This window comes from Doryrhamphus excisus, chromosome 7 (assembly GCF_030265055.1).
Source record: "Doryrhamphus excisus isolate RoL2022-K1 chromosome 7, RoL_Dexc_1.0, whole genome shotgun sequence".
NCBI lineage: Eukaryota > Metazoa > Chordata > Actinopteri > Syngnathiformes > Syngnathidae > Doryrhamphus > Doryrhamphus excisus.
This window is the reverse complement of record NC_080472.1, coordinates 4,721,648-4,738,885: the sequence shown is the minus strand read 5'-3', so window position 1 is coordinate 4,738,885 and position 17,238 is coordinate 4,721,648. Positions and strand designations below refer to the sequence as shown.

The 17,238-nt window shown below is 42.6% G+C and overlaps 1 protein-coding gene across 9 annotated transcripts in view; it reads left to right on the top strand.

Annotated features, from left to right (window-relative positions):
* Nucleotides 1–2,623: 2,623 nt before the first annotated feature.
* Nucleotides 2,624–17,238, top strand: part of LOC131132816 (A-kinase anchor protein 13) — a 68,108-nt gene continuing 53,493 nt past the window's right edge. For 3 of the 9 annotated variants that reach the window (XM_058078793.1, XM_058078792.1, XM_058078787.1), the window contains exons 1-3: nt 2,624–2,891; nt 10,869–10,913; nt 15,274–15,427. In XM_058078793.1, coding sequence (XP_057934776.1) covers nt 10,881–10,913; nt 15,274–15,427 — 187 coding nt within the window. In that variant the 5' untranslated portion in view covers nt 2,624–2,891; nt 10,869–10,880. Of the gene's footprint in view, nt 2,892–4,272; nt 4,403–10,867; nt 10,914–15,273; nt 15,428–17,238 lie in introns of those variants that run through there. The other 6 variants (XM_058078796.1, XM_058078794.1, XM_058078791.1 and 3 more) reach the window with 4 other exon arrangements.

The window sequence follows — 17,238 nt, the reverse complement described above, 5'->3', positions numbered from 1 at the left end:
ATTATTGTTTTATTCTATTTTTTCATATTATTTATTTTAATATTTATGTCATTTTTGATGATTTATTAATTATTTTATTGATTTATTTGGAATGATTTAATCACCTTAGTGAGGGAAAAACAAGCTTCTTTTTACACTTGCATGTTGTAGAATTAGTGTAGATCACACATTTTATTTCTTATTTCGTCATTATTTCTTCAATTATATTTTATTTTTCATTCAATTTATTATTTATTTTATTTCAGTCATTATGTTATTGAATTCATTTGTTGAAATTATTTTATTTATACGTTTGTCTTTATTATTATTTTACTCTATTTTTACATATTATTTATTTTAATATTTATGTCATTTTTGATGATTTATTAATTATATTATTGATTTATTTGGAATGATTTAATCACCTTAGTCAGGGAAAACAAGCTTCTTTTTACACTTGCATGTTGAAGAATTAGTGTAGATCACACATTTTATTTCTTATTTCGTCATTAATTCTTCAATTATGTTTTATTTTTCATTCCATTTATTATTTATTTTATTTCAGTCATTATGTTATTGAATTCATTTGTTGAAATTATTGTATTTACATGTTTGTCTTTATTATTATTTTATTCTATTTTTCATATTATTTATTTTAATATTTATGTAATATTTGATGATTTATTAATTATTTTATTGATTTATTATTATATTATATTTATCATATGTGGCTGCTAGCACAGCTTAGCTAGGATCCGACCTCAGCGTACACCCCCCTCCCCGGTTTAGATACAACAAAGTTCATACATTTGTTAGTCGGACACACCCAATGAATAAATTACTTTTAACACGTGTACATATAATTAGCATATAATTATAATTATATTAGTATGATTATTTGTGATTAGTGCCATTATCGTTGTTTTATTCAGTGGGAGGGTGAGTGGGCGGAGCCTGGCAGTGACCTTATGAGGAAGTCAATAAAACCACTTCATCTTCTTGATATCCACCCCCCCCCCCCCCCCTCATCTTGAAAGTCCAATCTGGAGTGTTTACTCTTGTCTATTAAGGGAGGGAGGGGGGGCACTATCTCTTCCGCCCTCTGCAGAGTAACAAAACCTGCTTTTGTTGTCCGCACAAAGGCATCTGTGTACTACTTTGTGTCTCACTTGTTTGCCCCCCCCCCTCTCTGTTTAACATTCAGGCCACGTTTAACGACGCTAACCCCCTCCCGGGGTGCTGAAGTGCAGATCATGATGTTGAAAAAAAAGCCTGCGTTGTTGTTATCCTGTTAGCATGCTAATTGCTACACGCCTGCTGCTTGTGATTATGATACTGATCACATGACCTGGAACCAACTTTTACCACACGGAAATTCTCTTTAAAAGAAAAAACCCAAACCCCAATAATTTACTTTTTTTTTATTATTATTTTCATCGGTTTATTCTAAAAGCCTGTAACCAAAGTCAAAGATTCTCAAAAGGACAGGAGCGTGCAACCGTTTTTTTAGCGATCAAACACAAAAACACAAAGATCCTCTACTTAGCAGAAGCGCTCTGCTCCTTTAAGGACTTGCCGCAAAAGACTTCCAGTCAAAGATCTTCTATATGACAGGAGTTTTTAGGATCTACTGTAAGAACACTAGTATATAAGAAGAGCTGGTGAAAAAAACAAACAAACACCGGTCAAAGATCCTTTATATGACAAGAGTGCACTGCTGTTTTATGAGCCAACCTCCAAAATGTCAGTCAAAGGTCCTGTATTTGACAGGAGCACTTAGCTGTTGTTTTTAAGAACTTATAAAACCTGAGCTGCAGTTTCTCGGGACTATGTGGTCAAAAAACACTAGTCAAAGATCCTCTACATAACAGAAGAGCTAGTCAAAGATGTTCTATTTGGTAGGAACATTCTGTTGTCTTGGACGATAAGGTCTATTCTATGTATTCGGAATAAAGTAAATGCTTTATTATGTTTGTGTTGTTGTTGACGAGGCTGCAGGAGGCGTTCTCCACCAGCAGAGGGCAGCATAAACCACAAATCACACAACAATAAAAACAATTATATTGCCGTGTTCCTGATGTTAAGACCATTGTACATACATACATACATACATTGGTTTAAAGACGGAGTACAATAATGCTCTGACGAGATTATTTTCAGCACATTTTTTGTACGACAAAGTGAACTTTTATTGAAGTTTATTTACAGATTCGAATGTCTTTAGCAGGAAACGCCAGTGGCGCAGTTGGTTTCGACTTTTATTGTTAAAATATATCGCCGGATGTGACGTTTTGATTGGGGGGCACTCATTGAATTTCGGTAAGTTCAACCAATGCACGGGACAAAATACAAAATAAGATGCAAACCTTCTTAAAAACAAGACTGCGATACCAAATGACTTATTTGCACATTTAAACTTATTGTAAGCCATTTTGATCGCAATACTTGTAAAACGCTTTCTTATGTTGACTTAATCGTGAAAGTCAATTAGCGGAAGTGACTCTTGTGACTCTGATTATTGTGAAAACCCCTGAGCGGATATGTTGTAAATTCAACTCTCGAGGTTTACAAAAGGAACGGCAAACTTTAAACGCAAACATTTACACTGCTGAAAACGACGGAAATCATTGCGCATCGCTAACCGCACAAAAGTTATTAAACATCTAAATTACGAGGAAGTTGAGAGAGGTGATGACTGACTTCCGGTGTTAGCCTCCTTGGTGGCTCCGCCCCCTAAGTTCTCCTGGGAGACGCGAACAACTGCGTTGTAAAAGTGCAGTCGACACTTGGGACACTTTTCTTTTAGTCCCGGACACCCGTTTAAAGGGACAACTTTCAAGCAAGAAAGGAGCGGCTTCATCCAACCGGATTATTATGTGCCAAAAGCGCGTCTAAGTATCATCTTGTTCGAGGTAAGAAACGCAAACGCTGCAGTTTGAACTTCCTCGCCTCCTCGCCGCTGCTGCTCTTTTTAAGCTAGCTTCCGTTCCGGTCCGGTGCAAGAACCAAAATTTTTTTAAAAAACGCACTTTATTGTCTTCGAACTCGAATATTCTTCTCACTTTTGTACTTGGGGTTTAAGTTTATTTGAAGGTAAGGCGTTGGTCGCGTGATAGGAAGTGAACCGCAAAGTCGGTTTGTGTTCAGAGGTTAGGGACAGAATATTAGGAACACACCTAGCACCGTTAAACAGGTGCAATAATAGCTACAAGCTAACTACGACTATGTCTAATAAATTAATATAGCCGTAACTATTTTTGTAGCCTACCTACAAGACTTAAATTAAGCCATGCGTATATGTTCTATTACCTCAATCACAGTATGCAATATGAACGTTAATGTATGTTAATGTAAGCAAGCTTGGTTGCAGTGACAGGATGTGCGCACGTGAAGGAGGAAACAATCTCGCGCTAATTCATTTGACCTCGCTTGACCTGACACATTCAAACACACGCAGCTCTTCAGACCCCTTCCACTGGATGAAACCCATATTCATATTCATATTCAGAAGACACAGTCGCCACTTATCAGCGTATCATCTCAGGTGCAACGTGTGTTTACAGCTGCCAAAAAAGGGAGAGCATTTGGGCCCCCGCCTTCCGAGCCCTGTAAATTGCCGCCAGGATTCCAGAGGCTCCGCGCGGAACCCGACTGAATTTCTCATCCCCGCCAACCCCCTAATTTAACCATGATGGAGGTACGGCGGTGCAGCGTCAGCCTTGTAATTACGTCCCGTTCGCCGTAGAATGGGTTACACGCTCCAGCCTCGCGGGTTCCTCTGCGTGGTGTCGAAACGCCGTCATGTGCAGACATCTCTCCGGCGTCATGAGCCCATTATGACGGGACTGTGAACAGAGCGTTGTTATTGCTTTGTACAGCAGCAGGTGACGAAGGAAGTACTCTTCATTGGCGGGTGTCAGATTATCAAAATAAGGCTATACACGCGAACAAACAGGCAAAATGACAGACACAGCAAGGTATGCTGGGTAACCAGGAGGTTGCTTACAGCCACAGCTATTAATGCATTGGGTTTTTTTTTTAGATACAATGTTATGAGGGTAGGTAAAGAAAATAAATACAAGAAGAATGCTAAGTTAGCAAAAAAGCAAATAAACTATCATAATAAAGCCAAAATATAGGAGAATAAAGGGGTAAATAATCTGTTCAAGCGTCGGACTTCCCGGCAGACACCTGACCAGCGGGGCTCTCAGGCTCCGCCCCCCCCCACCCCCCTCCCCCACTCGGTGACAGCGGCCCGTGTTGGCGCAAGGCCATATTTAGCTCCAGCGAGAGCTGACACGCCCCGGCCAGCGCCGAGGACACCCGCCGCGTAAACACACCCGCTCCGCTCCCGCTAACGGACTTAAGACGGAGGCCGCGTGCGTGCGCGAAGGAGTCGGACGTCGTCGCTTGGCCCGCGCGGGTAAGGTCTCAGCCGTGGCGTCTGCTCGCATCCTAACTTTTCGTACCGCCTGAAGTCCTAACAAAGGCCGAGGCTTTCTCTCTCTCCGACGTGGTAGTCCACAGGATAAAGTCCCATCTGGTTGCCTAGCGACGCTGATAACACTCCTGCTGGGTTTCACAACACATCAACTTGTAAATTGTCTCCGCTCACGTGACCCGATGCTGCTTTCAGACGGTTACGTAAGCGTGCGGGAACGCTGGAGAAAGACACAGCTCGTGTGTTCCGTGAGATGATACACCTTCATGATCAACATGAGTGATCGTTCTAGCAGCTGTCATAAAGCTGCCGCTCCTTTTGTCACAAACGCTGTGTCATGCTTTCCTGTTTGGCGAAAGGCCGTGTGCTTCCTGATGGCACCCTGGCGTGGGCCGAGCACAGGAAGTGAGCCGCAGGAGCACGAGACGGGCGGTTCTCTTCCCTGAAAAGGCCGCTCTGCATCTGTGGCGGGTTTCCACGGTGACGGAGAGCGACTCTCTCTCTGCAGAGACGCCCCTGGCCGTACCCACGCCTTAACAAACGCCCGTTGCTTTTCGTTTACCGCCGGGTGCGACGGGGGTGATATTAATCTGATCAGGCTCGCTGCACCCGAGAAGGCGGGTTAGCGCTCGCCACGCTAAACCTCTTAGCTCCCAAATGGGACTAGCCCGCACTTTCTCCTGCTGAGATACCGCTCTGCCGTCTCCTCCGACGTCTCCTACGTCTACGTCACTGACAGGAAGTCACGTGTCAGCTGCTGCTGCGGGGCTCAAGGGATGGAGTGGCTAATCAATATATTGCCATGTGCACGCGTGTCAGGCAGGAGGAGAGTTCACTCTGTGCATCGCTTCCATGGACGAAGTGAGCCCTTCCTTCAGTCATACAGGCTCTTTGTCCGGGTGGGTGGAGGCAGGGCCGCTAGCATACACACACAGTGCAGAAGAGAGTTACCTTGTAGAAGTGAAATGAGTAAATTGCAGTATATTGGCATGTATTTTTTTTTATTTGTGTTGCTTTTTTCTTTCTTACCTTGCCTTTTTTCCTGTGCTAACATTCCAAAAATATGAGAAAACTGTAATTGAAACCTGACTATGCTACATGCTACATGCTACACAAAGATTCCAGTGATGACGGAGGAGCTTCTCTAGCCTCCAAACATTAATAACTCATTACTGTTTTTGTTACATTTGCAATATTATTGAAATGATCCTTGAATATCCAAACGAAGGCTGATCCTTTTGGGCTCTTTTTTTTTGCATCGCAAACTGCTTGCAAACTTTTTGCAGTGTGGCCCTCATCGCCCTTCGTAGTCTTTCGATGCACCTTTTTTTTATGTTATTTGCCCCCCCCCCCCTCCCCCATGGTCCTCATGATTGGTATCCATGTCTAAAAACGTAGCTTGTGTTTGCTTAGCAACGTCTACAAAGTGCCTACATGGCTGAATGGCGTGGAAACAAGGGGGGGGGCACAGATCAAGGCCCGGGTCCTGGTTCCAGGCCGGCCCCCGTTGTGCCTCTCACAAGAAGATAGCGCTATCTGGGCCAGCGGGTATTTGGTTTCAGCGGTGAGGGTAATAACTGTCACCAAACACGGAGGAGACCTTTCATCCCGCAGAACCCCCCCCCCCCCCCTCCGCACACAGGACGCTTTTGTCAGGTCGCCACACCGGCGCGCCCCATACCCCCCGTCCCCAAGTACACGTATGTTGAGGGACAATGGGCGGGTTTGCTGAAATCAAAACAGCCGTGACTATCTCAACTCACACAGGAGGGGGGCGGGGTCAACCAGCCCCAATGTAACTTGAAGGCGGCGCTGATGGTCACAAAAGTGAGAACAAGCTCTCGCGACTTCGGCGCTCCGCCTCCTCTGGAGTGTTTTGCGCGACGGCGAACCGAGGGCAGGATTTGCGGGAGGTTAAACAAACGGCGAGTTAAACATCAAACCCCGCGCAGAGCCACGCCGCTTCCCCTTATCGCACATTCCCCTTCTTCACACATAGCTGATGCCGTGTCCCGCTATGGGACTGGCCTGTACTCAGGAATTCACACTACGGATGCTTTCCACAGTGAGTCACGCTCCATCTTTGGAAATGAACTCACCGCTTTGGGACAAACACAAACGTTAGCATCCAATCACTGGAAATGACCCCGCCACCCCATCCTGCTAAGATGCTTAGCTTGATGGCGGCCATGTCTTACCATCATATTGATGCAGACGTACAGTTCGTTGACTATGGCGTCTTATTATTTGACTAAAAATATCGACTAATATTGTGGTCGCTAGGCACCAGGATGATGTCATGCACATTTGGTCCAATCAAAGCCCGAAAAAGCACCCGCGGTTGATTTGGTGGCACGTAGTAACACCCCTGTTCATCAGCATCGTGATAGGTTGGACGTACAAGGACGTGCACTTCATCCTTAAAGCCAGGAGTACATCCGTGCATGTCAATAACTTTGTTCTAATAAGGTTTGTAAACACGAGCTAACCTTGCACATTTGCTACGTTTCGTCTCGTCCAAGCACACGCGGAAGCCACACTTTTTGAAAAGGCTACATATCATAGGACAAAAATCTACATTTACAAAAATAAATCAAATCAATAAGCCTGACATAACATAGCCCAGGATAGAATAGCATAGCCGAGCATAAGCGTATAGCGTAGCATAAGGTAACATAGCATAGTGTAGCGAAACATAGCACAGCATAGCATAGCACACTGTAACATAATAGCATAGCCCAGCATAGCATAATGTAGCATAGTGTAATGTAGTATAGCGTAGTGTAGCATAGGATAGCGAAGGATAGCTTAGTGAAACATAATATCCCAGCATAGCATAGCACACTGTAACATAATAGCATAGCCCAGCATAGCGTAATGTAGCATAGTGTAACGTAGCATAGCATAATGTAGCATAGTGTAACATAGTGTAACGTAGCGTAGCGTAGGATAGCGAAGGATAGCTTGGTGAAACATAACATATCCCAGCATAGCATAGCATAGAATAGCATAGCTTAGCATATCACAGCATAGCATAGCACACTGTAACATAACAGCATAGCCCAGCATAGCGTAACGTAGCATAGCATAATGTAGCATAGTGTAACATAGCATAGTGTAGTGTAGCGTAGGATAGCTTAGTGAAACATAACATATCCCAGCATAGCATAGCATAGCATAGCATAGCATAGCATAGCATAGCATAGCATAGCATAGCATAGCAATCATCCAATTCTATCAAGTGTATTTGTCATAGTTTTTGTATAAAGCTGCTATTTATTATCAGTGTGTGGTGGCAACACACGTCCGCCATGTGACCCATGACCTTTTCCCTTGGTTGGTTTGTTTTTTTCCACATCCATTGCACCTCTTAGTAGTTGTAGTCAGTCATCCGATAGCATTTGAATGCACCACCCACCCAGCATGCTCGGGTGTTATTTTATACAACATCTGCAATAATGGTTGATGGTCCCTCCTTATCTCCACGAGTCGTGTTAGCCGGCACGTGGCCGCAGGGACTCGTCCAGGAGGCCGGGCTGCTAGAAGAAGTGGGTGATGCTCATGAAGTGATGGTCGTGGATGCGCACGCCAGGTGTGCTTCTCACGGCCTTTTGGATGTCCGGATGCTGACGGTCCAGATGGCCTTTGATACCGCTCCGGGCCGCTGTGTTGTTACCCACTGAGGAGCTTATCACCGTTCCTATGCCAGGTCTTATCTTCCCTTCTTTAATGTTGCTTTGGTCTCCATGGAGTATTTATTTATCTTGTTGGTCATACGCTTCCCTACGCCCCGCCTCTTTATAGCCCTTTTTTCTTTTTGCTCACCTGCAGGCGTGTGAGTGCAGGTCAAAGTTAAAAGATGACATCATTGCAGCTTCTTTTCCGTCCTTGTTTTATTGTTGCTAAAGAAAGGTAGCTTTAGAGCAGCAATGTTCAAAGGGTTTAATAATAGAATTTAATAAAAATTGAGAAAAAGTAGTCCTATTCTTACAAAAATAAAAAAATAATATCATTTTAATCCCATTATTTGGAAATACTAAGGAAAAAAAGATGCATTTTTTAAAAGCCACACTTTTATGAGAAACAAACAAAACAGTTACATTGTCGTCAAAACATGAACAGAATAAGTTGTAATCAAGCAAAAGTCATAATTTTACAAGGACAACGTAATATTATGAGGAAATATTAAAGAAACAAGAATTTAGTTTTTAAAAGCCGTCATAAAAAAACGAAAAAAAGAAAGTAACTTTTGGAAAAAGTTACATATTTAGAGAAAATAAAGCCTAATTACTCTGGCAATAAAGTCATAATTATGACAAGGTTGTTATCAGGAAGCTGAAGTTGAAATAATTGGACAAAAAAACACAAACGGAAATAAAAAAACACAACTGTCATTTTTTGAGAATAAAGTCAGGAAATAATGCAATTATACAAGACTGAATTAATATTCGCTGCCATATTAACTACATTACTAATATTATCAGGCAATATAATGTTAGTAGCATAGAGTTGCAATATTAAATTATTATTTTTAAAAAGCTGTCGTGTTATGCAAAACAAAATAAAGGTCATTTTTTGGAAAATGACGTCGGTAAAAAGTTAGAATATTCTGGGAATAAAGTATGAATATGACCAAAAGAACGTTTTGGAAGATTATTATTAAGGGAATGTAAAAATTCAGACATCCTGCTTGTTGACAGAAACGTAAAGAAACGAGATGAACCATGACTAAGGAACGCCAGCAAGGATCTCCCACTCCTCGAAGGACTCGCCACTGCAAGGGAAAGACTGTAAAGGACCCGCATGGCTGCAGCCGCCCTTCCAGCGGGTGTCGGGTGGCCCGCGGCCTTGCCCCGTTCCCATACGTCTCCTCTTACCCACGTGCTCTCCCATTACCCGCTTCCACTGTAAGCGTGTGAATCAGGAGCTTGGGATTTAATGTGGTTCATGTGGGATTTCACATCTTCTCTACGTTGTCTCTCTTGGTTCCCCCGTGGGTCCTTACTAGTGCTGCACCCTAATGATCAATTAGCAGTCACTGTCAGGGAGCTACGACCTCATACCATCCATTTTCTATAGCGCTTATATTGCAGCCAATGGCAGGGCACATATAGACAGACATTGGTACCCATGGAAGAGTCCAAGACCCGCGGCCACATTGTCTGATCAAAGTTGTGCACGCAGCGAAGAAGCCCATGTCTGTCCCAGTGCACTTAAGGCAAGAGGATTAGACTCCAGAGTATTATTAGAACCACCGATTATCCCCCTTTACCCTGAGCCGTCTAATTCTCACTGGGCCCTTTTCATGATTGGCCACCAAAGTGGGGAGAAATGTTTGCAGAAATGGTGGCGGGGGCCTGGAAGCTCTCATCGGGGTCCTCCTTTTCAGCTTCAGGTGATTGGCGCTCCCAGTCTGGCGCATCCACAGTGGATGGTCATCTTGATCACCCGGACCCGCTAGACTCCATGAACAAGAACAAAAAAAAAATTAATACCAGCATGACATACTAACATAAAATAGTCATTTATGGAAAACTGGGTTGCAGCAAAAGTACGAGAATGTTGTGGGAGTTGAGTCGGAATTAGGAGAAGTTCAAATAGTTGGAAAATGAAGCTGACGAAATGGGACAAAACAGCTGGAATTTAACGGGAATAAAGTCCAAATATTTTTAGAAAAAAAGTCATATTCTAACTTAAACTTAATCTAGTAAGACTTGCAGAAATCATAAATAATATACGATTATATCATTTATAAACATGTGGTCATTTTTCATTCATTCATTCATTCATTTTCTACTGCTTTTTCCCCACGATGGTCGCGGGGGTGCTGGAGCCTATCCCAGCTGTCTTGGGGCGAGAGGCGGGGTACACCCTGGACTGGTGGCCAGCCAATCACAGGGCACATATAGACAAACAACCATTCACACTCACATTCATATCTATGGACAATTTGGAGTCGCCAATTAACCTAGCATGTTTTTGGAATGTGGGAGGAAACCGGAGTACCCGGATAAAACCCACGCATGCACGGGGGAGAACATGCAAACTCCACACAGAGATGGCCGAGGGTGGAATTGAACCCTGGTCTCCTAGCTGTGAGGTCTGCGCGCTAACCACTCGACCGCCGTGCCTGATCATTTTTCAATTACAGTAAAAATTTTACCTGTAAAGTTTGTTAAATTAAAAAGTTACAAAAAATTATCCACTTAAATGCAAAAAATATAAATTGATATTTTAATGAAATTATAATGTTTTTTATACATATAAAAAAATAAAACAACAAATAAAGTTGTCATTTTTAAAAAACATTTTGGGTTGCAGAAAAAAACAAGGGCGTCTGCAAAGGAATGACGGCCTGCTGCAAATATCCCAAAATGTTTTGAGACGTTCCGGCTTGCTCGGTTCCAGGAGATCTTCTGCTGATCCACCTTGTCTTTTGTCTTTGCAGTTCCCGGGGGACATGAGACTCACTCCCCAGCAAGCTCCGCTCTACGTAAGTATCTGCATCCGGCCTGCAACGGGTCCCGCTGTGCGACGTCGCCGTCTGGGACCCTGGCATTCTGTCATTCCGGGAATTACGCCGGAATGTTTACACCAGACGCTGGCAGTCAGGAATGTTGTTAAAGATGTTTGGTCATCCTTTTACCTAAAACATATCTTTCCCATGTGCGTATCTTTCCCTGAAAGAAGCCCGTATCAGACTGGAGGAACCCTGGCTGGTTCGATACCACGCCAGGCTCCTTCCAGGCGGCGTCTCAGTTTAGCCCATGCACACGTTACCGCTGCAAATCCAAACACGTCACGGGCGAAGTGCAGCGACAAGACGTGGCGGCGGAAGAGTAAACACAAAGAACAATATGGAGCAGATCATAATTGCGTTGACTTCCTGTTTGGGTTGCCTGCACGATGATGTCCAGTCATCGGTACGCTAGCATTGTCTCTCTGTGCTGCTGTCGGCGGCCGCACTGGGGCGGGCCAGGAAGGCACGCAGGAAGTCAGATGTGTGTGTTTGTGTGTGTGTGGCTTGACACTTGACAAGTTTATCTCTCATTTCCAGCCCAAGGCTGTGATTTCACGGCCAACTAGTCGGGCCTGATTAGGCCTTTAAGAGCAGCTCTTATCAACGCTTAACAAATGTGCTAACTTGTATGAGTTAGCTCGATGAGGCGATGTGATGTTTGCGTTTACCGACGCGGGGCCGACAGCGGCCACCGCCTTACGTATGTCGTCTACGTTTCACGTCATGTCGCGTCGAGGAGTAGTGGTGTCGGGAGGTGTCGTGGGGGCTCTTCTCTGTGCTTGCTAAGAATAAGCGTCCCGCTGGGCTATTGAGCTGCTAATCACGATGCTGCAAAAGACGGGCGCAGGAAGACTTGAAAAGAACAGCTGGGGGGCTACCAAGCTGACCCCCGCTTCTTTTGGTGCACGTGTGTCAGGAAAACACCCCCGTCATCCACGCGACACCCCCCCCGACAGTGGGCCCTGTACTCCGGTCACTCTGCTTGAACTGGATGTTGGAAACATACTGTGTATTTCTACTCTATAGTACTACAGTATACAGTACATATAGCCAATGAAATCCACATTATACAGGATGTTTACCCCAGATGGAATATCGGACGAGACTAAGATCCCATCCAAAAGGAAGGGTACCAGACTCTTTCATGCCCTCATGGAAAAGTTATGGGTGGTTACTTTCATTTTCATCCAAGAATGCCCGGAAAAATCAAACACATGCGCATCTTGATTGGTTAGCACGGGAACAACCTGCCGAGTCATGGCATGCACCAACAGGGGCAAAATAAATGTCTTTGGAGATGATTGTAGAAATAAAATAATAGAAAAGCATTCCCATCCATTTCTACCCATTTATTGATTAAAATCATAGCTTATAAAAAAAAAAACCAAACTCAATTTACTTGGGGGCCACTGGAGCTCGGGTCTGGGTGAGACTGGGCTGCATCATGTTTTCCAAAAAAACAAAACAAAAAAAATGCATTTATTAAAAACAAAAAAATTAAAAAAAAAAACTTTGCTTTGGTTCCAATTTTCTACAAGAAAAGCTCTGATAAAACATTCCACTGTTCTCAAATATCTTAATTTTTATTTTTCTACACAAAATAAGATGAAAAATTAATAAAGAAAATCAAGAATAAAGAAAATCAATCAGTAATAAATAAATATAATAATAAGACTAAAATGGCAAATAATAAAAACTTAAGAAACCACATATAGTTGGTGGGTAGACAAATTATTTTTTTCAGATTAAAATGAACAAAGCATTATTAGAGCCTTGTAGACATGACAAAACACGACTATAGTCACATTTATACTCTTTTTATTTACAACATATTGCGCAACTCCAGGGTCTTGAGACACATGCTAACTCGCAAACTAGCGAGCTAGCGATCTAAACGGTAGCCTTCAAGTTATTTCCTTTAAACTTAAATAGCCAAAAACGTACCACTTCCACACGGATAGGGAGGATAACTATTAACAGTTATTTAACCTTTAACATGAACATTAATCAAACGTAATAATTTTTTCTGGGTACATGATACCATACAGCATCCATATCAAACCTGCGCGGGCCGCACTAACATTAAACTTTCATATCAAGGCGGGGGCCTCAAACTAGTGTCCTGCGGGCCACATTTGGCCCGCGGGCCGTGTGTTTGAGACCCCTGCTCTATAGACTACATGACACGAGCACTCTGACGGTCTTAAGGAGCGACTCCATAAACGCTAGTCAAAGATCCTTTATATGGCGCGAACACTCTGCTATATTTAAGGGCCGACGTCAAAAACGTCTGTCAAAGATCCTCTACGTGACAGGAGCTGGTGTAGAAGTGCTGACCAAAGATCCTGTATGGGGAATGAAGCCACACGTCTCCGCCTTGTCATGGTGTTTATGATGATGGATTTCGATGTGGAGGCAGGAAGCACAGAGAACAGAGAATTGTTGCTGTCGGAAATCATTTCAAGCGCCGTTTATTTATTTGCCCAAAAGCGCCTCTGCTTTACTCAACCACCCACCCACCCACCCACCCAGCCACCCAACCACCGCAGGCACTCCCGTGTGGAACTTATTTCCCCGCTAATACCTTTTCATTCCGGCACAGAGTGCCGAGTCACAATTCCGCAGAGGTTTCAATCTGCTCAGCAGCAGCGAAGCCTAATTTCCAATCCGGGCCCGAGATAAGAGATGAGTTTTTAATGGAGAGAATGTCATGGCTGCCGGCCTTCCACCTATCTACATCTCATTTACCGCACTAATCCGCCCTCAGCGTGACCAGCAAACACTCTCCTCGCATACCAAGCTCTCCATCCGACACCCTCCTACTCCACACCATATCTGTCTTTCTGACCAATACCCGTAACTTCTCAATAACCCATCTGCTTCCTTTAAATCAGGGGTCTCAAACATGCGGCCCGCGGGCCAAATGTGGCCCGCAGGACACTAGTTTGAGGCCCCCGCCTTGATATGAAAGTTTAATGTTAGTGCGGCCCGCGCAAGTTTGATATGGATGCTGTATGGTATCATGTACCCAGAAAAAATTATTCCGTTTGATTAATGTTCATGTTAAAGGTTAAATAACTGTTAATAGTTATCCTCCCTATCCGTGTGGAAGTGGTAAGTTTTTGTTTTTTTTTTAAGTTTAAAGGAAATAACTTGGAGGCTACCGTTTAGGTCGCTAGCTCTCTAGTTTGCGAGTTAGCATGTGTCTCAAGATCCTGCAGTTGCGCAATATGTTGTAAATAAAAAGAGTATAAATGTGACTATAGTCGTGTTTTGTCATGTCTACAGGGCTCTAATAATGCTTTGTTCATTTTAATCTGAAAAAAATAATTTGTCTACCCACCAACTATATGTGGTTTCTTAAGTTTTAATTATTTGCCGTTTTATTATTATTATATTTATTTATTGCTGATTGATTGATTTTCTTTATTCTTGATTTGTTTATTTATTTTTCATCTTATTTTGTGCAGAAAAATAAAAATTAAGATATTTGAGAACAGTGGAATGTTTTATCAGAGCTTTTATTGTAGAAAATCGGAACCAAAGCACTGAAAAAGTTTGTATATTTTTCTGTTTTTAATAAATGCGTTTATTTTTTTTTTGGAAAACCTAATGCGGCCCAGTCTTGCCCAGACCCTAGCTCCAGTGGCCCCCAGGTAAATTGAGTTTGAGACCCCTGCTTTAAATGGAGATGGAGTGCAGCTTGTGGTCACCTGGAGGTAAGAAGGACTGGATGAAATTAGGAGTGTAGCAGAGTATAGAGGGGGAGGGTCCACTTGCTGTGGCCCAGCAAGGTGCACCGTATTCGGGCACATTCGCTGGTGCAGCCCCAGTGACGCCACGGAGGTCTCTGGCGAACCTTTTGCACTTCTCAAACATTGCGGCGCTGGTGTCTCAGGTGGATACGTTTTTGTGAGTGTTACATAAGAGGAGTAGGAATCACCCCCGAAGCGGTGCTTCCTACTCCGTGCGTGTCGGACGGCGATGGCGACGGGGACATTGTCACATTTGAGGCGCGATGAAGCGTCCCATTATCGTGCCTCCTCCGTCCGTGTCAATAAAGCTGCCGTCCCTCGGCGGAAAGAAGCTGCTTCCAAACAATCGCCCTCTTTCTCTGGGCTCTGCCCTCGGGTGACATCACGCCATTCCACACGCTGCTCAGACACAAGCCGGGCCATTGTGACTTTGGGAAAACAGCCGGCTGCTCAGTGGAGTGTGCACGCGTGTGTTTTGATGTTGCAGCCCTAACAAGTAGCGTGGCGTCACCGTAGCAACCTGCCCGGCTGATGTTTCAGTCAGACGTTTGCCTAACCGACCACGTTTCATCCCGCAGGGCCGCTGCATGATCACGGTGCAGCTCGCCGATGAGGAGCTGGCTGTGGACGAGGAGGGTGGCGACTACTTCCTGCTGTTTGCTGGCAGCACGCAGAGGCACCTGACCAGCACCCTGCGGAGCGGCCATGACACCTTGCAGGCGCTCTGTCCCGGTAAAGCTGCTCACTCGCTTTAAACTAGGATGGCTCCACTTTCACCTACACTGAAAGGACAAAAGAATAAAGCTGGACACTGTAAATGCTGAACTTTTTTACATAAAAGGATAAAAAAAACAGGTGCAGACCTGTTTAGGACACACCTAGAGTCACCTTTACATTCCTAATACTCATTACAGTAGACATAATAACATGTATGACACAAAGAAAACCTTTTTAACATCATCAAGGCTGTCTAGACATGGAATAACATCCCTATAGTCACCTTTACTCTCCTATTACCATAATAAGTGATAATACTAAGACATACTAGCATACAAAACATGTTTATTACCATCTAAATACACTTTTTAACATTATTAGAGGCCTCTAGACATGGAATAACATCCCTATAGTCACCTTTACTCTCCTATTACCATAATAAGTGATAATACTAAGACATACTAGCATACAAAACATGTTTATTACCATCTAAATACACTTTTTAACATTATTAGAGCCCTCTAGACATGGAATAACATCCCTATAGTCACCTTTACTCTCCTATTACCATAATAAGTGATAATACTAAGACATACTAGCATACAAAACCTGTTTATTACCATCTAAATACACTCTTTAACATTATTAGAGCCCTCTAGACATGGAATAACATCCCTATAGTCACCTTTACTCTCCTATTACCATAATAAGTGATAATACTAAGACATACTAGCATACAAAACATGTTTATTACCATGTAAATACACTTTTTAATATTAGAGCCCTCTAGACATGGAATAACATCCCTATAGTCACCTTTACTCCCTCATTACCATAAGTGATAATACTAAGACATAACAGCATACAAAACATGTTTATTACCATCTAAATACACTTTTTTACATTATTAGAGCCCTCTATAGACATAAAATAACATCCCTATAGTCACCTTTACTCTCCTATTACCATAATAAGTGATAATACTAAGACATACTAGCATACAAAACATGTTTATTACCATCTAAATACACTTTTTAACATTATTAGAGCCCTCTAGACATGGAATAACATCCCTATAGTCACCTTTACTCTCATACTACCATAATAAGTGATAATACCAAGACATACTAGCTACAAAACATGTTTATTACCATCTAAATACACGTTTTAACATTATTAGAGCCCTGTAGACATTGAATAACATCCCTATAGTCACCTTCACACTCATATTACCCAATGTTGAAGACATACTAAGACTTACTAGCATACAAAACATGTTTATTACCATCTAAATATAGTTGTTAACATTATTAGAGCCCTCTCGACATAAAATAACATCCCTATAGTCACCTTTACACTCCTATTACCCAATATGTGACATAATAAGTGATAATACTAAGACATACTAGCATACAAAACATGTTTATTACCATCTAAATATAGTTGTTAACATTATTAGAGCCCTCTCGACATAAAATAACATCCCTATAGTCACCTTTACACTCCTATTACCCAATATGTGACATAATAAGTGATAATACTAAGACATACTAGCATACAAAACATGTTTATTACCATCTAAATATAGTTGTTAACATTATTAGAGCCCTCTCGACATAAAATAACATCCCTATAGTCACCTATACACTCCTATTACCCAATATGTGACATAATAAGTGATAATACTAAGACATACTAGCATACAAAACATGTTAATTACCATCTAAATATAATTTTCAACATTACTAGAGCCCTCTAGACACACAGTAACACCCCTATAGTTACCTTTACACTCATATTAGCCAATAGAATAGAAATAATGAGAG